General features: G+C 48.1%; 6 protein-coding genes across 6 annotated transcripts; 4 read left to right on the forward strand and 2 right to left on the reverse strand.

Annotated features, from left to right (window-relative positions):
* Nucleotides 1–779: 779 nt before the first annotated feature.
* LACBIDRAFT_294728 (uncharacterized protein) lies at nt 780–2,386 on the forward strand (the record flags this gene model as incomplete). The annotated part of the gene is made up of 4 exons (XM_001883237.1): nt 780–957; nt 1,013–1,426; nt 1,480–1,986; nt 2,041–2,386. The coding sequence occupies 4 exons, from the start codon at nt 780–782 to the stop codon at nt 2,268–2,270; spliced, it is 1,329 nt and encodes a 442-aa protein (XP_001883272.1). The 3' UTR covers nt 2,271–2,386.
* Nucleotides 2,387–2,611: 225 nt separating this feature from the next.
* LACBIDRAFT_294729 (uncharacterized protein) lies at nt 2,612–4,655 on the forward strand (the record flags this gene model as incomplete). Its single annotated transcript, XM_001883238.1, has 6 exons — nt 2,612–2,706; nt 2,746–2,789; nt 2,848–3,261; nt 3,348–3,821; nt 3,880–4,078; nt 4,217–4,655. The coding sequence occupies 6 exons, from the start codon at nt 2,612–2,614 to the stop codon at nt 4,653–4,655; spliced, it is 1,665 nt and encodes a 554-aa protein (XP_001883273.1).
* Nucleotides 4,656–4,861: 206 nt separating this feature from the next.
* LACBIDRAFT_329188 (uncharacterized protein) lies at nt 4,862–6,352 on the forward strand (the record flags this gene model as incomplete). The annotated part of the gene is made up of 8 exons (XM_001883239.1): nt 4,862–4,945; nt 5,002–5,041; nt 5,255–5,348; nt 5,396–5,480; nt 5,542–5,828; nt 5,878–5,942; nt 6,214–6,250; nt 6,298–6,352. The coding sequence occupies 8 exons, from the start codon at nt 4,862–4,864 to the stop codon at nt 6,350–6,352; spliced, it is 747 nt and encodes a 248-aa protein (XP_001883274.1).
* An 876-nt stretch (nt 6,353–7,228) lies between these two features.
* On the forward strand, nt 7,229–8,830 carry LACBIDRAFT_294731 (uncharacterized protein; the record flags this gene model as incomplete). The annotated part of the gene is made up of 11 exons (XM_001883240.1): nt 7,229–7,303; nt 7,368–7,407; nt 7,473–7,563; nt 7,614–7,790; nt 7,864–7,925; nt 7,987–8,077; nt 8,128–8,170; nt 8,278–8,342; nt 8,416–8,499; nt 8,550–8,606; nt 8,658–8,830. The coding sequence occupies 11 exons, from the start codon at nt 7,229–7,231 to the stop codon at nt 8,722–8,724; spliced, it is 852 nt and encodes a 283-aa protein (XP_001883275.1). The 3' UTR covers nt 8,725–8,830.
* Nucleotides 8,831–9,212: 382 nt separating this feature from the next.
* Nucleotides 9,213–10,450, reverse strand: LACBIDRAFT_302219 (uncharacterized protein; the record flags this gene model as incomplete). Its single annotated transcript, XM_001883336.1, has 5 exons — nt 9,213–9,555; nt 9,608–10,043; nt 10,096–10,139; nt 10,191–10,288; nt 10,343–10,450. 5 exons carry the CDS (start codon nt 10,448–10,450, stop codon nt 9,213–9,215), a joined length of 1,029 nt encoding a protein of 342 aa, XP_001883371.1.
* A 1,608-nt stretch (nt 10,451–12,058) lies between these two features.
* On the reverse strand, nt 12,059–20,386 carry LACBIDRAFT_294732 (uncharacterized protein; the record flags this gene model as incomplete). The annotated part of the gene is made up of 17 exons (XM_001883337.1): nt 12,059–14,218; nt 14,289–14,624; nt 14,676–15,577; nt 15,701–16,430; nt 17,019–17,138; nt 17,163–17,389; nt 17,453–17,520; nt 17,737–17,827; nt 18,512–18,519; nt 18,575–18,681; nt 18,728–18,745; nt 18,825–18,888; nt 19,015–19,094; nt 19,365–19,585; nt 19,635–19,899; nt 19,960–20,104; nt 20,160–20,386. 17 exons carry the CDS (start codon nt 20,384–20,386, stop codon nt 12,431–12,433), a joined length of 5,397 nt encoding a protein of 1,798 aa, XP_001883372.1. The 3' UTR covers nt 12,059–12,430.
* Between the last annotated feature and the right edge of the window lie 32 nt (nt 20,387–20,418).

Raw genomic sequence — 20,418 nt, forward strand, 5'->3', positions numbered from 1 at the left:
ATTCCACAATTTTGAGAGCATATGTTTATCCCCGACTCTGGAACAGAGAGGATTCTGTCAGAACGATAAAGCTCGATCCTTGCAAAAGTTGTGAGATGGCTTCCCACGAATTTCGGCTTGTTCCGTTCTTTGTTCCTTTTGGTAAGAGTCTCTAAAACCTCGGCTGGCCTGCGAGGAGCAAACCGCGCTAGCGGTTTCGGCGACGAGCAGGCAATTAATAGTAATACTTAGAAGATTATTCAGGCGGGTTGTATAAATCACATTATTTCAAACAGAGTCGGGGACTGGTGCTTGCGCCGCTAACCGATATGTAGCCCTACATATTCGTCGCTGTCTCAAGTGTGAGCGATCGAAAGTACAACAAGAACAAAAGAGAACAAACTTCAAAGCAAGAAGAAAATACATTGACTGTATCCAAGTCTATCTTACGGCCATGGTGCCTGGTTACGGCAAACTCCGGCGGATGATTTTCAACCTGACGGAAGCACATTGCATTCTCCATCAGTGATCACACCGAACCAACCGAAACCCAACGTTTCAACTTTTTGCGAAAGGGCTTGAAATGCTACGCAATCTCTTGAGCAAAAGACACCAAACCTCAACGAGGCGATTAGGAACGTTGCGATGCCATAACTAGACAGCTGTCATCGGGAGATATATTTGCAACAATGGATTTTCGATGGAGTACGGTCCCGGGTCTGTCAGGGTTAGCGCGGAAAGTTCAAACCCTACAAAACCACCTATCCGTCCAACCCGGCAGACCCTCTCTTTCCCCCACCATGTCCTCCTCTCAACTTTTGCTGATGGTTGATGACCCCCAATTGAACGCGACGTACGGAGGAGGGCAATGGGGGACCGCCAGTTTTCTTCAGTGGTATGGTGGTTCAATCGTCTGGCCTCAATTTGCCGATAGCAGTACCGCGACCTTAACGGGGTCCCTTTTCTTGTCGTTTGAGGGTGTGCTGAGTTGTACTACTCTTGTAAATTTTCCACAATTGACCTCTCAAAACAGGGATAGCGATTGCTTTTGGGGGGAATACGCCCAGCGTCTTTGCGGACTCGCAAAGGTTGACCGTCTCCATTGATGGCGCGTCTTCGTACAACACCTCGTACAATGATCCCACACCTCAATCTTACGTGCAGTGGTATCAGTCCCCGATTTTGCCGGAGGGGACGCACAATATCACACTGACTCACATGGCTGGTACAGCCCTGGACTACGCGGTCATAACTGCTGGGCAGAATACACCTCTAGCTGGAAAAACAGTCATAGTCGACAACGAGGATCCCTCTATCAAGTTCACAGGATCTTGGACACGCAATACAGACCGATTTCATTCGGGATCTCCGCCGGACGGCTATCCCTTCCATAACAGCACGCATCAGAGCACTACGCCGGGGGATAGTTTTATTTTCCGATTCTCGGGTGATTTTCCATTCAATCACTATTTTCTGCGAGATACTGATGATAGAGGACAGGGACATCTCTGAATATCTACGGAATTCTGCATTGGGCAAACCTCGGCACGGTCGCTGCGTCATACACTCTCGATGGTGCAGCAACATCGCTAACCTATTCCGTCACGACATCGTCTTCCAATCACCAAAACAACCTTAATGACCAACACAATTTCCTGCTATACAGTAACACCAGCCTCACTGCGGGTGACCACACCCTCGTTGTTAACGTCACGAAATGCGTTACTCAAACATTCATTTTTGATTATCTGACCTACCAACCCTCCTTTTCCACGTTAGCTACTATGCCGAATCTCACTTTACCCGCCTCTACCAATGGAACATCGCATACCACCACATCGACCCCCGTCGGAGCCATAGTAGGCGGAGTTATTGGAGGATTGGCATTGCTGTTTCTCTTGATTGGAGGTTTCCTCTGGTTTCGGAAAAAGAAAGCTCAAGACGACCAAGAAGAATCAAATCAAATCACAGCATTCGCCGTGCCACGTAGCGAACAAGAAACTTTGGGTAGGTTCAATCAATATGAAATTGCACTCCTTAATTTGACGATTCTTTTCGCAGTCGCTGCCAAACCAGCATCGTCAACGCAAATATCTCCACCTGAATCATCCTCCTCTACCGCTGGTTCAAGCGTGCTGCTGCAATCGGGGCCACCACGCGTGGTGCACAAGAGTTCTCGAAGTCGTGGTGGGGAAACTGCTGATGGCAGTACGAGCGGGGGAGGATCCATAACGACGGAGATGAGGGAAGCACACCAGAACGTTGCGCCACCAGCTTATGAAGAGTTGTAGTCTATACTTGAGTAGCATTTTCTGTATTGTTAGTTTGCGTCTTGGTTTGAACCTGCTTTGAACTCCCTGGTTGTATTGTATATGTACAGACTTACTAATATCACTAATTTTCCTGTTGCTTGCTCCGACGCTTTAGGTGCTTTCTATCCACGAGGATTGCTGTTGGCGGAAGACTTTGAGTCTCTGACATCGTAGCTGGCACTTGGATGACATTCCGGTGTTGCGATGCCATAACTACGTGCCATCCGGGGATAAATTTGCAACGAAAATGTTTCCAATGAAGGAGAGTCTGTTCGTCAAACCCTGCAAAACCACCAATCTGTGTCTTTCCCCCACTCACCATGTCCTCCTCTCAACTTCTGCTGATGGTTGACGACCCCCAACTGAACGCGACGTACGGAGGAAGGCAATGGGTGATGCCTACTTTGTTCCAGTGGTATGGCGGTTCAATCGCCTAGCCTGAGTTTGCCGATAGCACCTCCGCGAACGTAACGGAGTCCCTTTCCTTGTCGTTCGAAGGTGTGTTGAGTTATATTATTGTCCTTGTTATTTTCTCAGAAGAAACCTCTCAAAACAGGGATAGCGATCGCTTTTTCGGGGAACACGCCCAAAGTCTTTGGGGACTCGCAAACATTGACTGTCTCCATGGACGGCGCGCCTTCGTACAACACCTCGTACAATGATCCCACACCTCGATCTTACACGCAGTGGTATCAGTCCCCGATATTGACAGAGGGGACACACAATATTACACTGACTCATATGGCTGGGACAGCCCTGGACTACGCGGTCATCACTGCTGGGCAGAATACACCGCTAACAGGGAAAACAGTCATAATCGACAACGAGGATCCCTCTATCACGTTCACGGGATCATGGACACGCAATACAGACCGGTTTTCTACTGGATATCCACCAAACGGCTATCCCTTCCATAACAGCACGCATCAGAGCACTACGCCGGGGGATAATTTTGTTTTCCGATTCTCGGGTGATTTTCCATTCAATCACTCTTTTCTGCGAGATACTGATGATAGGACAGGGACATCTCTGAATATCTACGGAATTCTAGATTAGGCAAACCTCGGCACTGTCTCTGCATCATACACCCTCGATGGTGGAACAATATCACAAACATATACCGCCACGACATCTTCTTCCAGGTATCAGGACAACACTATGACCAACACAACTTCCTGCTATACAGTAACACCAGCCTCACCACGGGTGACCACACCCTCGTTGTTAACGTCACGAAATGCGTTAATCAAACATTCATTTTTGATTATCTGACCTATCAACCCTCTTTTTCCACGTTAGCTACTATGCCGAATCTCACTTTACCCGCCTCTACCAATGGAACATCGCATACCACCACTACAGCGACCCCCGTCGGAGCTATGGTAGGCGGAGTTATTGGAGGATTGGCATTGCTATTTCTCTTGATTGGGGCTTTCCTCTGGTTTCGGAGAAGGAAGGCTCATGACGACCAAGGAGAATCAAATCAAATCACAGCATTCGCTGTGCCACGTAGCAAACAAGAAAATCTCGGTAGGTTCAATCAATATCCATGAAATTGCACTCCTTAATTTGACGATTCTTTTCGCAGGTGCCGCCAAATCAGGCCCTCCATCAACACAAATATCTCCACCTGAATCATCCTCCTCTAGCGCTGGTTCAACCGTGCTGCTGCAATCAGGTCCACCACGGGTGGTGCACAAGAGTTCTCGAAGTCATGGTGCGGAAACTGTTGATGTTAGTACGAGCGGGGGAGGCTCCATCACGACGGAGATGAGGGAAGCACGCCAGTCCGTTCAAGTTGCCCCGCCAGCTTATGAGGAGTTGTAGTCTATACTTACCTCAGGCTGAGTGTAGCATTTTCTATATCATTAGTTTGCGCTAGATTCCTCTTGCATGAACTCTCTGGTTGTATTGTATATATGTAGTGGACTCGCTAAAATCACCAATTTCTCTGCCGTGGGCAGTATTGGGGCAGTATCTGGCAGTATGGTTTCTCCAATTCAAGAAGTTCAACGTCAACGGTCAGTCCGGCCCGGACTGATATTGCCTCAAACGTTCAAATTTGATCCTCTGACCGCGACTGTCTCTTCCACCACGCGTGCACCACCGTTGACAACATGTCAACTTATTCACATACCTATTCGAAGCGGCGGCGGCGATCAAGCGCCTTATTTATGTTGTGGGTCCCTTCAAGTTGGGCTTATAAACAGTAGCTTGTTCTGTGTTACGTCGGAGGTTTCTGGTCCCCAAAATTTCCCTTGCCCTGTTTTGCTCTGGAAAGTGGCATACGATTGGCATTTCAAGCTTGAAGTCGACCCTCTACCGCCACTACAATCTATCACAATGACAGAACAGCAACTCTGAACGAAGATTCAAGAACTCCGGCTTTTTGCTATCGGCGGTCATCTATCCATGTTTGCCACGCATCTGCTTCTTCGCTGATGACGACTCCACTTTCTGCGCTTCTCGTGCAGAACATCTGGATTGCCTGTGCCCTATAAAAGCTCGAGTTTGTCTTCACTCCAAACAGTTGCTACCCATTCGACGCCTTACCCTCTGGGCGAGCTGCCATGTCGACCTTGTCCTTCGTCCGCTTTTCGTTGATTTCCATCTTTGCATGGCTTCAGTTTGTAGTGGCGCATCCTGTCTTGAGGGTATGTGACATCCATAGACCCCTCTGCCGTTGTTTATCGTATGTTCTCAATTCTAGGACGTCGGTTCGTTGGGTCCGTTTGCCAATAGGGGGGAAGGTGTGCATTCAGTCCTTACCGTTTGACTTTCTCATCAGCGACTGTCTCATAGGGAAGTTTGTTCTCGCTCATATGTTTTCACTCGATGGATCGACCGAAGAGTTTTTGCATCAAAACGTACCCACTGTGTTCAGTGCGCTAGCGATATGGGGAACAGGTGTCTACCCACGTCATGCGTTTCCTCATTGCAATCCCTCAGTCTGGAATTTTTAGGCAAATATACCCTCGATCTTGATGTGTACCATCGACAGGTCAAACCTATTTTCATCAAGAGATTCCAAGGGGCGTTCAGCGACTTTACATCCAAGTATGACACCTCAGATTATGCTTCATTTTCTCTTACTACGTTAGCAGATGCGGTACCAATCCAGACTTCGAGATCGATAGGAAAGGCATAGTGAATCCGAATGCTGTGAAAGGGAAAGACCTTTGCACCAAAGTATATTCATTTTGTTAGTCAAAGGACGACACGATTACTAACGCGTATGTATGCTTTCTAGAAGCGGTTCAGTCTTGATCTTGGGGATGTTGTTTTGGCCCATCAACTTATTTCCGACAACGAGGACGACAATTCGGCTGTGGACTTCTCCGGTCCAGCCGTCCAAAACTTACTTGAGGTGCTAGCGACATGGGGTACAGGTATCTACCCAGCATGTGTTTCCTCATTTCAATCCCTCACGCTACAATTTCTAGGCAAATATACCCTCGATCTTGATGTGTACCATCGACAGGTCAAACCTATTTTCATCAAGAGATTCCAAGCAGCGTTCAAGGACTTTACATCCAAGTATGACACCTCCAGATCGTGCTTCGTTTTTCTCTTACTACGTTAGCAGATGCGGTACCAATCCAGACTTCGAGATCGATAGAAAAGGCATAGTGAATCCGAATGCTGTCAAAGGTAAAGACCTTTGCACCAAAGTATATTAATTTGTTGTAAGCTAAAGGACGACACGATTACTAACGCGTATGCTTTCTAGAAGCGGTTCAGTCTTGATCTTGGGGATGTTGTTTTGGCCCATCAACTTATTTCCGACAACGAGGATGGTGATTCGGAGGTGGAGTTCTTCGATAAGAACGTCCCCAACTTATTCAATGTGCTAGCGACATGGGGTACAGGTATCTAAGTTAAGTTACTCCATCATATCGTCCTCTTACTCTGGGATTTCTAGGGAGAACCCTTGATCTTGACGTACACCAAACTACTAGGTAAGCACCTCAGTATTGGCGCCCACGACTTTTGACATTCCTCATAGGTTCAATTCCGCCCTCGATCGCGCCAGTGCTTGGATCTTGTCAGCCTGGATCTAGCTTACGCGACGCATTCTGGGCCTTATCTTTCTCAGTCCAAGATTCTTGAAATCACTGCTGTCTGCCTACGTATCTTAATGCTCTCGCCCTCCTATCAATTGATGAATCAAATTGTCTGTTTGCTTTTAAATGCCTTGACTCGCGCGATAACGATAAAGTCTTCTCGTTGAATCATTGTTACCTGTTGCAAATTTTTTCAACGCTGCACCTGCCCGGCATCTTTACAGATTCTTGCATACAAGTCCGAGACACTCAAAGACGAAGCTGTGCCTTTTCACCTTATTCACCTACTACGCAATTCAAATTTGGAGAGGTACCTTGAGTCCAACGTCGCACAAGTCCAAAAAAAGACCGGGGGCAATTAAACTTGACAGACGTCATGGCGCCGACGTGATAACAATGTTGATCGCGGTGCTCAGCGCTCAAGCACTCAGCACTCGACGTTCATTCCTCCCATCAACTTCCGTCACGTCAGCGGTTTCTCTTTGTCAAGTTCATGGGCCAATTGAGCAAAATTGACAACCGTGGGATCCTGGATCGCTCACCTGATTCCACAGTAGCTCATTCTTGATCGCTGCGGCCGTATGTTTTTGACAACACTGAATTGCATTTGCGGAGTTCCTGGCGCCGGCTCATTGTACCTCTTTGACTAAATCCCTTGGTTCAAACTTCAGGCTATTTGTCTTCTACCAAGTTTGGGAACCGGACACTCTCGTTGCCGATGTCCGACGTAGAAAATGGATCTTTCTGCAAGAAACATTGAGGTACGGTTCGGAGACGTAAAAATCCAGGTACTTCAATGGGCGCCCTTCTGTTATCATATAAATACTGTGTTCCTTCATCTCAAGTTCCCACTGAACCTCCAAGCGAGTAATGATGGAGCATCCCAAAGCTTTACTGTTCGTAATCATTGCTCTCGCTTCATGCCTTGGGTTGGCGTATCCTATCTCAGTACGTGCTGCTTCACCTTTCATTGGAGTTGCGCTCATGTCTTTGTCCCGCAAACCGTGATTAGACTACTGATTGCATGAACGTCTATGCGACATGGGGCACAGGTCCGTCTGAACACGCCCTACTATCATCCCTCGAAAACTGAGCGTTCTGTTTTTGTTTTTTTTAGGAAAATATACAATCGATCTCGGCATATACCACAAGGAGGTTAAGCCAATCTTCCTTTCCGAATTCAAGAAGATCGACAAATTTGAAGCCTAGTGAGTCTACTTGAATCCGTATCAGCTTGACTTTGACATAATTGCAAAAGCTGCGGCTCGAACCCAGATTTCGAGATTGACAGGAAGGGCATAGTGAATCCGAGTGCTGTTGAAAAGAAAAAGATTCAACTTGGAAAGTGCCTAAGGGTAAATTTTATTTTCGCTACACCATTCTCATCTTTCTCAGAGCTACTTCCCAGAAAACCTTCAGCCTTGACCTTGGAGGAGTAGTTTTGGATCATATCCCCAAGTAACAACCACCGTTTACGAAATTGTCTTTTTCATTAACCTTTCGACTAGGCAAGACGAAAGCGATGATGGATCCGAGTCTTCCTTCACAGCCTTCGCAACTTGGGGAGTAGGTAAGGCTAAATTGTGGTTATCCTAATAAGCCTGCCTTTTGCTGAATGTGACGCCTTTTAGGGAAATATACCATTGATCTCGGCATATATCACAAGGAGGTTAAGCCAATCTTTCTTGCCGCATATAAAAAGATGGACAAATTTGAAGCCTAGTGAGTCTCCTCAAGCCCGCATCAGCTTGACTTTGACGTAATTGCAAAAGCTGCGGCTCGAACCCAGACTTTGAAATCACCAGGAAGGGCGTAGTGAGTCCGAGTGCTGTTGAGAAGAAAAAAATATCACTTGGAAAATGCCTAAAGGTAAATTTCATTTTCGCTATACCATTACCATTTTTCTCAGAGCTACTTCTCAGAAAACCTTCAGCCGTGACGATCTTGGAGAAGTAGTTTTGGAACATATCCCCGAAGAAAAAGCTCCGTAAGTAACGATTGTCGCATGCAAAATGGAGTCTCGTTTACCGACATCTTGTACTAATGTTTGACGATGACAGCGACGACGAATCTGACGATGAAAAGGACGGAGGATCTGACGACGAGAGCGAGGATGGGTCCGACTCTTCGCTCACAACCTTCGAGTAAGATTCATTCAATTCCATCCAAACGCATTTCATGACACCATCGACAGGGGCGATGATGATGGTGACTCCGAGCCGAAACTTCTTCCTTCGGGCTTGCGAGCATTGTAAGTTTACCGATTCAGTCACACAGACGCTGCATCTAACTCGAAACGTAGGCCCATCATTTTTTCAGCTTGGTTTGAGGGGATCTATGCTAGTGGAATTATGACTGTGCTTTCTTGAAGAGATGAGTTCAATAAAGAGAGCGTCTTCAACTTACGATACATTTCGCAGTCCCCTGTTGTCATCTTTTGTAAATGAAGCTCCCAATTTAAACCAACTTTGGTTGATGTCGTCACTGATACTAAGTTCATAACGGAATAAATGCAGTAGTGCCTAATCACTTGATAGCCCCTTGTCGGTTTGTGCACGACGAGAAGAGGGCTCGAAGAAAGTGCGGAGGCACAAAAAGTGACACAAGAGGCCGTCAATCCCGGCCTCACAAGTTCGTGCAGATCAAATGGGGTAATAGTATGAAGTTGAAGAGTGCGTACATATGTGGTTGCCGACGAGGGAAAAAAAGGGGTGAAAATCGCCTGTCCCGTGAAAAGTTAGTTATTGAAGGCGAGGGCCAAAAACAAATGTTGTTACAAAACGAAAATAGATGATGAATCTACACGTAATCGACTGAGCGAGTAAAACGGCGGAAGCTTTGCTTCGAGCTCCAAGCTTCAGCCCTTGACCTCGCCAAAATCCTCCTTCGACAAGCGCTCCTTCTTCGTCAAACGGTCATACTGATCTACGCTCTGAGTCGTCCTACTGATTTGCACGGTCCCGTCGGTACCATTATCTGCTGTGGTGTGCTGGCGAAACGCGAGAGGGATGGGCTCTGACAAAATGTTGCTGGTGGACGTAGGCGAGCCTTTGTAGAGACCAAGTTTGGTGTTGCGATAAACGCGACATGCCATCACGTTCATCATCATGACATTGGGGAACGACCAGATAACCCTGTAAACAATCGGTACTGGAACGAAAACCATCAAAATTGCGATGAAGTTGGTCAGCACAGTCAGCCTTTTCATAAAAAAGTAAGCGGATTTTCAGAAGGTTGGAAGAGAACACCCACAAGTAATACTGTTGGCCGTCCAACAGCAAAGATCTGGAGAAGGCTGGGAGATATTCTCCAAATAGCGCCGCACGTAAGCCAGTCCTGAGCGTACTTTCGTTGTGGGCGTTCTGGGCAAGTTTATAGGATATCGCCAGGAATACGAAGGTGTCATGGATGAAGGGCAAAATTCCAGATACGGAAACATATAAACGTTGCCCTGTTTCGGTGCAATAGTTGGTTGTTCCAATATGGACACCGTCGACGCCTACTGGTGTACTCACGGTTCCTCCCGCCGATATGACCCAAAGGATAAAACCAAAAATTATAACAGCCTTATGTCCGGTATAGATTGCACGAAGGCGGAAGAAGAAGAGGAGATTTGAGGAAGCAATGGCGATTGAGAAGAATGAGAGGAATATTTTCTGATTGCTGGGGCAATTCCCAATCGGAGAGGCTTTCGAGCGCAACGTAAGATTTCAGTGGCCATGATCGCATAACGTACTCACTGACTAAGATCATGGTCAAAACCATAAATAACATCGACGCAATCCTGGTAAATGAGTCAATTGATATAGTGGACAAGCAGAGGTCGAAGCCTTACCTTGAGATGAAATACACAACATTGGTGAGACCTACCTTACGCTTGAAGAAGATTTGGTAATCTTCCCCGAGACTTGTGACGATATCCCACACCATAACCTGGCAATTGGTATCATGAGCGCAATTCGGACAGGAAGGGAAATGAAATATCACCCCCGTCACACCAGCACAGATATGAGTGGCCATCGACATCTGGTAAGCGAACTCCGGAGGCAGCCATGCCATGGGAGTAAAAGGGTTTGGTAAGAGATTTGCGTCCATGGTCGTAGTCGGGCAGTCTACAGACTGCACCCGGAGAAGTTGGCCGTTTTAAATATCGTCGCAGTTGAGTCCGTCCCTTGGCCCTGCAGGATATATACCTATATTTGCCCCAAACCGTAACCATATTTCAAATATTGCTGCCGCGAGATTCTTACTGCAGCGAAGGGTCCATTAACCCCGATGGCTAAGCCTTGCTAAGAGCTGCTAAGAGTCGTCCTAATCAGTTGACGAAATACTGGGGCACAAAATTTTAGTCTAGATGAACCACTCAGATGATGCGGGGAAGCAAATACAGTGTGAACCAAGTGTGAACGAGAAGTGGTACATGAGCTGTGCAGAAAGCACATTCTTGTAGGTAGGAGACTCCATGTGCCCATAACGCAAAGATCTGTCAATCCTGGACCTAAGGCCTAAGGTCCTGTGGAGGTCTATATAAGGAATCACCTGGAATCATACTCGATCAGCCAAACACAAGGAAGAGGAAGGAGACTAGATCTAAGAGACTTCGTGTCCTGGCAACTGCATAAGAATTGCATAAGAAGCAGGAAGGCCAGAACGGAATCCGCCGGCTTGTTGAAGCAATATTTTGATGGCGCATATCGAGGTCGACAGATCAAATCAAATTGAGCTGAAGCCACTGTTGCCAACGCAAATTGTTAGGACACAGACTGACACAGAGTACTTGAAGTGCGTCGCTAAGACAGCCTGAAGCCCCCCGATAACGAACTAAGAACACCGATCGCCGAGGAAACGCTCATTACCAAACTTCCAAGTCCAAATTACTATCGTTCAATCCGATCATTTTAGGTCGCACATCTTTTGATCCAGTGGAGTCTCTACCGCCCACTGGGTCAAAAGAGATCAAAAAATGTGTTCCTGTCTTCAACTTGAGCCAAGATAGGAGTCCAGTCCTAAGCAAGAGCCAGTTGTTTTTATTGATAATTGTTGTGTCACCGAGAGATGGACCTTTTCCTGCGGTTCATACAGTCGACGTTTGGGCGGAACAGTTACGAGTTTACGTTATGTGAATTAGAAGGAGAGCGTGTTTTGAGGGAGTGAAATGCCTGCGCATATGGATAATTCGCGAATGTGCCGTTCAGCTCATTACTGTTTTTCGAATTCCGTGGCTTCGCGGGGCTGACTGAGTCTGCGTAAAAACCCCGAGCATAAGATCAAGATGTTTTGAGATCCTTAAACGGAGAGCTTGTAGGAGCTTGTTGAGAGCTTGTTTATATTTTTTTATCCGATCTATGCACTTGACTTTCGTGAAAATGATGTCCCTGATTATGATGTCATGTCAAAGATATCATGCACAATCCACGATGCCATTTGGCCTCAGAAAGGCAATAGGCAGGAGCATAGTGGAAAGCCCCTTAAAAAATGGGGTATGGGTTGTACATCCGAATTTCAAACAGAGGCGGTCTCCAACTTCATATTATCGTGAACCAAGGTACGACTTCACATAATATCGATGTCTGTCTACGAGAGACTAGTCTCCAACTGGAAGAACGCGATGTAAAAAAGGCACAGTTACGTCATCACGAAAAGCTCGACTTTGCTGGTACACAAGTGCTTCGGTTAGTGTTCTCGAGGTTTTCTTTATGTAGTAAACTGTTCGAATTTTGCTAGTTAACACGATTACGAATAGGAAGCTCTCAACTATATGACGAAGCATTGGGAGTCAGGACAAAAGAGAAAGCTGGCATATGTACGAGTGGAAAAACAACATGGTGATAAAATATCAGTACGGGCGGAAATCCGGGGAGTTGAGCGAAACTTTCAAATGAGCGTGAGGGATTTGAGTTTGTGAGTATGGGAGGTAGTGGGTGGAACCGGCGTCTGCATGATAGTGTCGAGTAGCAATGTATTGAAGGTAAAAAAAGGTATATTATGCCCTCGAGCATGGTGGAGTTGGACAGCGACCGCCTAAGGTTTCCATATTTACGCGATCCAGCTAGGTTAAAGGGGTTGTTAAGAAGGTTAAATCTCCTCCTCCTCCTCTTCAAGAACGTTATGAAGAGGTGCGCCATGGACATATCGAGCAGGGCTAGATCGGCCGGTTTCGTCAAGTGTCACATGTGGAAGATCGATGAGGGATGTTTCCTGGGGAGAAGGTTTAGGGGAGGGTTGAGGAGAGGTTGTCGTAGGTTGGACTTGTGGTTGCGGTGGGGTTAGGTTTTCGTTTTGTAAGGGTCTTGGTAGCCTAGATGGTGCAAGTGGCGCGACGACGATCGGTACTGATGGCAGAGAGGGCCTTGGGGGGGTACCCCGTTCACGTTCTCGATACATTTCAATAAGGGCCGCTGTCTTGCTGGGGGCAGGAGACGTAGACTCGACGTGCAGTCCGTTACCATTGTGAGCAGGGAGGGTTTTTTCAGGGGTACCAAAGTTGCCTGATCGTTTGTGTTCCAGAGCATTGTGTTCAATTTGAGAGAGATCCCCCGCTGTTTTCAATGAGTGGGCTACAGGTGAAGGTTCATGTATGGTCGCAATGGGATTTGCAGCGACGGGTGGTACGGGCAGAGGTCGAATGCGATCAGGTGATCCATATATGCCTTCGTCGTCAATCTCGTCGTCGCTCTCATCCTTCCCCAGTAACGCTCGAGGGTCGTCCTCCTCTTCCGTCTTCGCTGCCAAGGCTTGTTTACGTTCTGGATGAAGATCGAAGTAACCGAGACGACGCTGTTGTCTTGCCATCTGGCGCGCACTCAAAATTGGTTCAATAGCTGGCTCCTCGTCCACAATAACTTGAATGGGGTGTCTTGGTTCTTCATTGATAGAGCTATTATCGGTTTCAGCAGTCCGCGATTCACTAGTCCTGGGAACGATCTCGACTTCATCGACATCCAGATCATATATATGTTGATCGATTCCATAGTCACGATCGACACGTTCCATAACACTTGGAGGGGAAGGTGACCTATTCTGGACCGCGGCAAGAACTTGTGCGACTTCCATGCTCGCCATCTCGGGGTCAGAGCGGCGGTTTTTGGCTGCCTTACGTCTTTCACCAGGGCTGAGCTCTGCATCTTGTCCGCCTATCCTCCGATCCTGGCTCTCAACCAAGATATCCACCCATGCGTCAGCGCGACTTTCTCTTCGCTTCTGCTTGACGTCTTCCGGCTCTTGAAGGTCTCCAGTCCATTCATCGTCGCTATAAGATGCCATCCTAGTCTGGAATTCCACGGTGGAGTATTCAGCTGGGATCATACCCGATTTACGGTGCGAGCCAGGGCTGGGAACGGGAATCCCGCCTGGCAGTCTAAAACGCGACTTGCGATGCGATGGTGTGTGTGAGTGGGTGGAGTCAGAGTTCACCTCGTCGCTGCGGGCGGTGGGTATGTTCTCAGTTTCTGGAGCAAGGAGGGGAGGGCCACGGCTTATCGTGGGTGATAGGGCAGGGAATTCGCTGGGAGCATTGGAAATGGTAGATGTAATCCTGGGTGTCTTGTTCAAAGATATAAGCTTGGTGGTGCTACCACCGTGCAGTAGGCCTTCAAACTCTACTTCGCGGTATGAGGGACTACGCGGCACGTGACCTACGACATATGGTCGACCATTGAGCGTGGGTGCTTGCTTCCATTGCTTAGATTTGCTTGACGCGGAAAATAGAGAAGGCAAGCGACGTCGACTAGAGGACTTGACCGCCAACTGTTGTCGATACTCGAGTGGAACGAACTCCTCAAAAAGGATCAGTGTCGTAGAAACTCTTGGATCAGAGGTTCCACTCGCAGTAGTGCGAGAGGGTGGTAGGGATTTGTATTCCACCTACGTTGTGATCAGCAAGACGGACCACAAGCTTTACCACTTTTGCGAAGCGTTGTGACGATACACTCACCAGTGCCCAATTACAATCTCGATCAAGTTGTTCACCTCGTTCGAGATCCATCCAACCTCCACCATAAACTAGGTCGCAGAAGACGTCCAAAAACGATTCCTCAATCACCTCTTCAGATCCAATAACTGGCTCGGTGTCCCAACCAAACGCAGGCAGAGACTTTTGAGATTTCTTTAACTTTTTGTTCATTTCAACGCTCTGAGCAGGCCATGTTGAGATCGTATGATTGAGCGGCGTGCTAAACTGCAAGGTGGCACTCAGAGGCGCGTCCATGCGAGTAAATCCCGCTGAGGAAAAATCGGTCCAAGAAAGGGTCTGTCGCTTCTGAGCGCGTTCCTGCTACAGGGTCAATGAAAAACACGAGCCAACTAAAATGAAAGAACCCACAACACGAGCCGTCTCGGTCAGATCAAACTGCAACTTCTTTTCGTCCCCTAAACCACTGAATCCCATAGATTCAAACTCTCCCCACTTCAAGTCAGTTAAACTACGGAAGCGGTCATCCCCATCTCTGCCACTGAGGCCAAAGTAATCCCCATCACTTTCGAAACTAGTCGCACTGGTGGCCGATGTCGCAGAGGAGTAGGACGACGTGGGTTGGGGATTCATCCCTGTAGGGGCATAGGCAGTCCCCGGAGCAGTGTCTGGGTGGAAATTTGGCGGTAGGTCCATGCGCTGTTTGTAACCATCTGAATATCTCGGGGGTAGCTTGAGTGTTGCAGGGGCAATTCTATCCCACTCCTTAGACGATGCCAATCCGTTGCTGACATTGGAGTGGGCGCCGCGGTGTGCCCACATAGAGGCTGTTTTCACTAGATCTGGAGAATAGATACGCACGTTCCTTCGAACGCTCATGACTCTAACAGTCCTTGCACCCTTCCTCGGCTGCGGCCGTGCATTTTTCTGCTCTAAGAATGGCAGCATAGACGGGTATCCTTTGATCCATTCCTTAAGTCTAATGGGAACACCCAATCCCGTGGCACTGGCGCCAGCAGAGGCAGTTAAACGGGGTGTATCTTGCCATCGTATGAAGGCTAAAAGAAGGTGGTCCATAGCAATGACAGAGCGCAGATAGTGGATATAGGCATGATGAAAAGCAAGAGTAGCAGGGCCAAGGCCGAAAAGAAGGGGTCCAAAGAGTGGTGATAGTGTTGGGGGAGTGTGACCGGATGTTGTGCTATTTGCAACAATGCGAGAGAGGAGCGTAAACAACCTCACAATGATAGATTGGAGGGGATGTGGCAGATCGGGTAAGAAGGATTCGAAATGGGCAGGAGGGTAACCATTAGCTGTCAAAAATAAGCTTATAAGCATACAACTCGTAGACAAAGGTAAAATCAAAATGCGAGTAATTGAGAAATGAAGCCCTCTGCCACCAAATAGTCGGTTGATAAAGTGAAGAGTCCACACACCTGCTTCTGAATCGCGAAATTCGACGTAATGGTCCCAAGAAACAAGCCCACGGACGTCCTGGCCAGCCACAGAACGTATGACTCTCGCCAGTCCCCACCGTAGACACATTCCCAGTTCATGAGGACCCGCAAATTTCGCCTCCTCCCTCCATTTCCTGTCGGCCTCCTGTGCTGCGTTGGTCGTAGTCGCCGCACATGTATTAATAAAAGATCGGATTATTCTTTTGATAGCAGATGACGATATATCCAGCGCCGTTGTAGAAAAAATAAATGGTGTCGTGATTCCACCTCGTGTTTCCAGTTCCTCAGAAACGACGTCGATGAGCTGCGTTACCTGGTCCAGTCCTAGGACCACGTGTCGCTCGTACGAGAGATACCCGTAATCATGCTCTTTGGAATGCTCAGCGGCGGTGGTGCCCGTCCTAGGTCGCTCGAGGTTCAGTGGCAGGAAGGTACCGTCAGGGAAAGGTAGTTCCGCGCTGAGCTCAGCTTCCGCCTCTCTGGAAGAATGACCCTTTCCCTTCTTCTTATCTTTCTTCGAAGGAGTCGAGGGACTGAAAGGGCGATTGGAGAGCCTGCTGGAAACTCTCCCAAACTCGTCGAAAGCGCCTAGGTTGTAGGTGTCGTCAGGGATGAGAGAAGACTTCTTGGGCGTAGAGTTAGTGCGTGAACGAGAGAATATGCTGGGCATCGGGTTGGGCGATGAGAGGACGTAACGACCATGCAGCGACTAGGCAACGACGGTTGGCACGTCGCCAACAGTTTAGAGAATTGTCAGGGAACTTCGGAGTTTCCCGTTCAATTTCGTTGTGTGCCCTGATCTGGGTTATAAAGGACTCAATAAAGGGCGGTTAAGCCAACCTGGAGCCAATACTTGTACGGCGACAGAGAGGAGTAGAAATGCTCGACAAATCAAAAAACAAGCACTGGATAAAGGGGGTGATGAACGAGCTTATTCGACAATCCCTTGTGCTAATCCATCCGTGCAACGTGCACCAAATCAAAAGTACTCCTTGTTGTACGTCATGGATCGACACGATGTACAGGAATCATTTGATCATCTACTTTCTTATCATCTAACCCTTTCCTTCGAGTCCCAGCCTCGAGGAAAACGCCCCGTAGATCAATCATTTCGGTGAGTTGACAGACGACACGGACGGAGGTCGTTCCTTAAGCCTATCTTTCAGCCTTCCTGCCAACAGGGGCCTGGGGAACCCGCCAGTCACATAGGCGGTTCTTGGCTGATAGTTGGGGCCACCCTGCCGTGGGCAGAAATTCCGCGTTAGCGATTGTCACAGCTCACGACGCCCGAACTCACGGGTGAATAGCCGCTGAACGGATAGCCCTGCTCGGTGAAAGCGACCCTGTTTGCAGGAGCCGTCTGTGGCTGACTTCCGTAACCGGGGGGACCGCCAGGATACAATGGTGCCGACTGTGGCTGTCCCAAATAATTTTGGTTTACCTGCGCCGCGACAGGATAAGCTGGGCCAGTCATTTCTGGCTTGTCGTTAGGCCCTTCATAAACGCCCGAAGCACCCCCAGAAGCAGGATCATAAGACGTGGCAATGATTGTGGGTGGGCCCTGTACTTGGTTCGCTTCCACATTGTACTCAGACGCTGCCGCATCCGACCTAGCGCGCTGACGTCTGACGCAGAGAAAGATACTTAACGCCATGAGGACAAGGGCAGCTGTGATCCGAGAGGAGGAAACGATTAACGCAATCGGCGGAATTGAGATTGGTGAGGACAAACCTCCGACGCCCCAGATTGCCAGTCGGGCAGTGAACGGAAATCTGTCTCTGCACACAACCTCGCCGGACCTGTAAAGAAGTTAGATTCAAAACCATAACACATGAAATTTGATTAGCAAGAAAGAGAGGAGGATCTCCCAAAGTCAGAAGAACCTCTATAAGAAGGCGCCCCCATGACAGCACTCGTTGTCGGTTTGTTTCTGTATCCAGAGAGCTTCCATACCGCCCATGCTTCTCTCTCTCTCTCACGTATATTTGTCGCTCGATATGACCATGGACACTTACGTAGACGTTGTGCACACAACATCCCAAGCGGCAGCGGCAATGGGAACATGAGAAAATCCCCACAAGCCTATCATGAGACTGGCAGCAGTATCTACGCCCAAGATCAGCTCAACCGCCCACACACTCAGCACTAAACGCACTTGAACGGATCATGGCTCAACCTGGAGCTGCAGGTCGTAAGAAATAATTTGATGGTCGTTCTTGCCTATCAGTTCCGAGCTTGAAAATAGAGGGCGATGTTGAGGGATCCGCTGACCAGCAGGCGGATAACGATGAGCTAGTGACAGTTCGAGGTCAACTCTAGGGAAAGCGCCCATTGGACCCGCGAAACTTGATCCCTTGGAAGACGATGACAAACATGGCGACCAGGCTGTGCTTCCTCCTGCCACCATCAATCCGTTTCAACTGGTAGCTGATGTCTGCCAGCGTCCGTCTAGCTAGGAGTGAACACGAAACTGTCGAACAATGGGCTACAATGGAGCATCACGCGTCATTCCTGTGTTCGCCATTGGCGATTGCACTAAAGTTGACAAGCCTAAAAATATCCTCTGCTCATCGTAATATCTCTTGGATTTTCTTCCTGCTTGGACCTCTGCCCCATACTGTCGTTGGCCATAGCTCAAACTTTAAACTGGTGACCTCCGAATTTTCCAAAGCCCAGAAAGAGGCACCATTTTGAATGCAGTTCATATTGAACTTGACAAACGAGTCTCATGGCTTGAAATTAAATGCGGTACTACTCGCGCTGCATAGTAGGGATTCCAACTGAACTCACTCAGTGATCTAAGAATCCCGACGCTCGTGGGCAACGCCAGCTGCTTACCACACGGATTTTTACCCTCCCAACAGTTGTTCTGCGGCGGCTTCGGAGATTATAAAGGTCGCTGTCCAGTATCCGGTGTCTGGACGGCGATTTCCCATGTGGCGGAGGATTGACGGAGGGTTCTATGATGGTGTCCACAAAGCCATAGCAAAATATCACGGAACTCACAGCATTCAAGTCATAATGCTATCATGGGTTCACGTTGCAAGTCCTGTTGAAATTGGTCGAGCCTCGTGTATCAATCTGGATTATCTAAAAAAAACACCCTTGCACCATACGCCTTGATTTCAGGATCAAAATACTGCTCCAACGCCTGATCTAAACCTGCCCTACCAGGCTCTAAACATTTCTTCTACAAGATAGCGAAGGATCTCGACTGACTTGTTACTGGAGAAACAGCCCCGCAACCAAACCAAAATTTTCTACATAGGTACATACATCAATGAATAATTTACCTTCGGCGAATGTCGCCAATAAATAACGAAATTTGGTTTCTCATTTTTCCTTCCGTCAAAGATAGAAGTTCATCTTCAACCTGACGGCCCAGATCCTCAAGGCAAAAAAAAAAAACATTGTGCGCCGGCAGAGGATATAACATGGAACATAAATAGGAAGCAACGGGACGGTATCGTAGACAGGAAATGTCTCCGCTGATTGGGAGGGAGTTATTTCAATGGTGGACACCATTTGGCGCAGGAGAAAGAAAGGACAAAAAGCATGGAAAGTGGGACACTCGTCTCATACGTCCGCTGTACTGTGTAGATCACCTCGCAAGAGCGCAATAAGCGTCCGCGTAAGGCTATACCGGCAGTCTGGCGATGTCATAGTCGTGCGTATGAGGGTCCAAGCTATATTCTTTTGACTGATTGGACGTCGTCCAGCTATAGAACTGGCCAAGTGTTGAATTAAGGATTCCTCGAGCTGGGGTATCGATTAGCGTGGAGGATCGACTAAGGTTATCGGTGGTCTCTGAGGATGAGTTACTGGAATTGATTTCTGTGACCAGAGCATCATCTCGCTCGATGTCTTCAAAGGTGTCAGCTTAATGATAATTAGATTCAGGTTCAGTACTAACCTTGACAGTTGTATCCTGGCAAACGCTCAGGATTCTCCTTCAAGCTAGGATCACTCACGGCAGAAGGGCAGGAAGCAGATCGTCCACGGCGTCTATCAGAGCCACGGCTAACGTTTAAACCCCTTGAGGTGCGCTCCGGAATTCTAGGAGGATCGGACGATGCCAGCTGGGAAGTGGTTGTGTCGACTGAGCGGCTGTCATTTGAATGGGTAAAGTGTCTGGCGTTTCCTGCTCGTCTGTTGCGCCGTTCTCTCTCGCTTGTGGACTGGGTATGACAATGTCATTTACGTCGCGACGCAATGGATTGTCGTTGAAAAATTCTTACAATTAAGGAAGCCCGCAAGTCCTTGACACGAACGGACAGGTAGATTATTTTTCGTGAAAGTCCGTTGAATAAAGCCAGGTACTCTTGGACAGCTGTCGTCGCATTATAAGTTCTTTCGCGAAGCGATGCGCCGGACTCTTCTGAGCTTGATACATTCTGGGTTAGAGGGGAAGGGAAATTAGGTATCTCGAAATACATACCAGGTAAGCAATGTCAAGGAAGTCTTTCGGAAAGCGTCAGACGGAAATAAACCGTCGGTATCTGCAGTTTCAAAGATAGTCCTAGTTTCCTTTAGGAGCTCGTCGAGAATCTTCATTTGAGTCCCTGGAAGATAGGAGCGACAGTAGAGAGCGGTAGAGGCAATTGTGGTGGCGAAACCAAACACGCCGATCACGAAGTTGAAAAGGTTTGCAGAACTGTCATCCATGGCTTGTTGGGGAGAAAAGAATCACGAAAGGC

Source organism: Laccaria bicolor, genomic scaffold, assembly GCF_000143565.1.
Source record: "Laccaria bicolor S238N-H82 LACBIscaffold_20 genomic scaffold, whole genome shotgun sequence".
NCBI classification, from domain to species: domain Eukaryota; kingdom Fungi; phylum Basidiomycota; class Agaricomycetes; order Agaricales; family Hydnangiaceae; genus Laccaria; species Laccaria bicolor.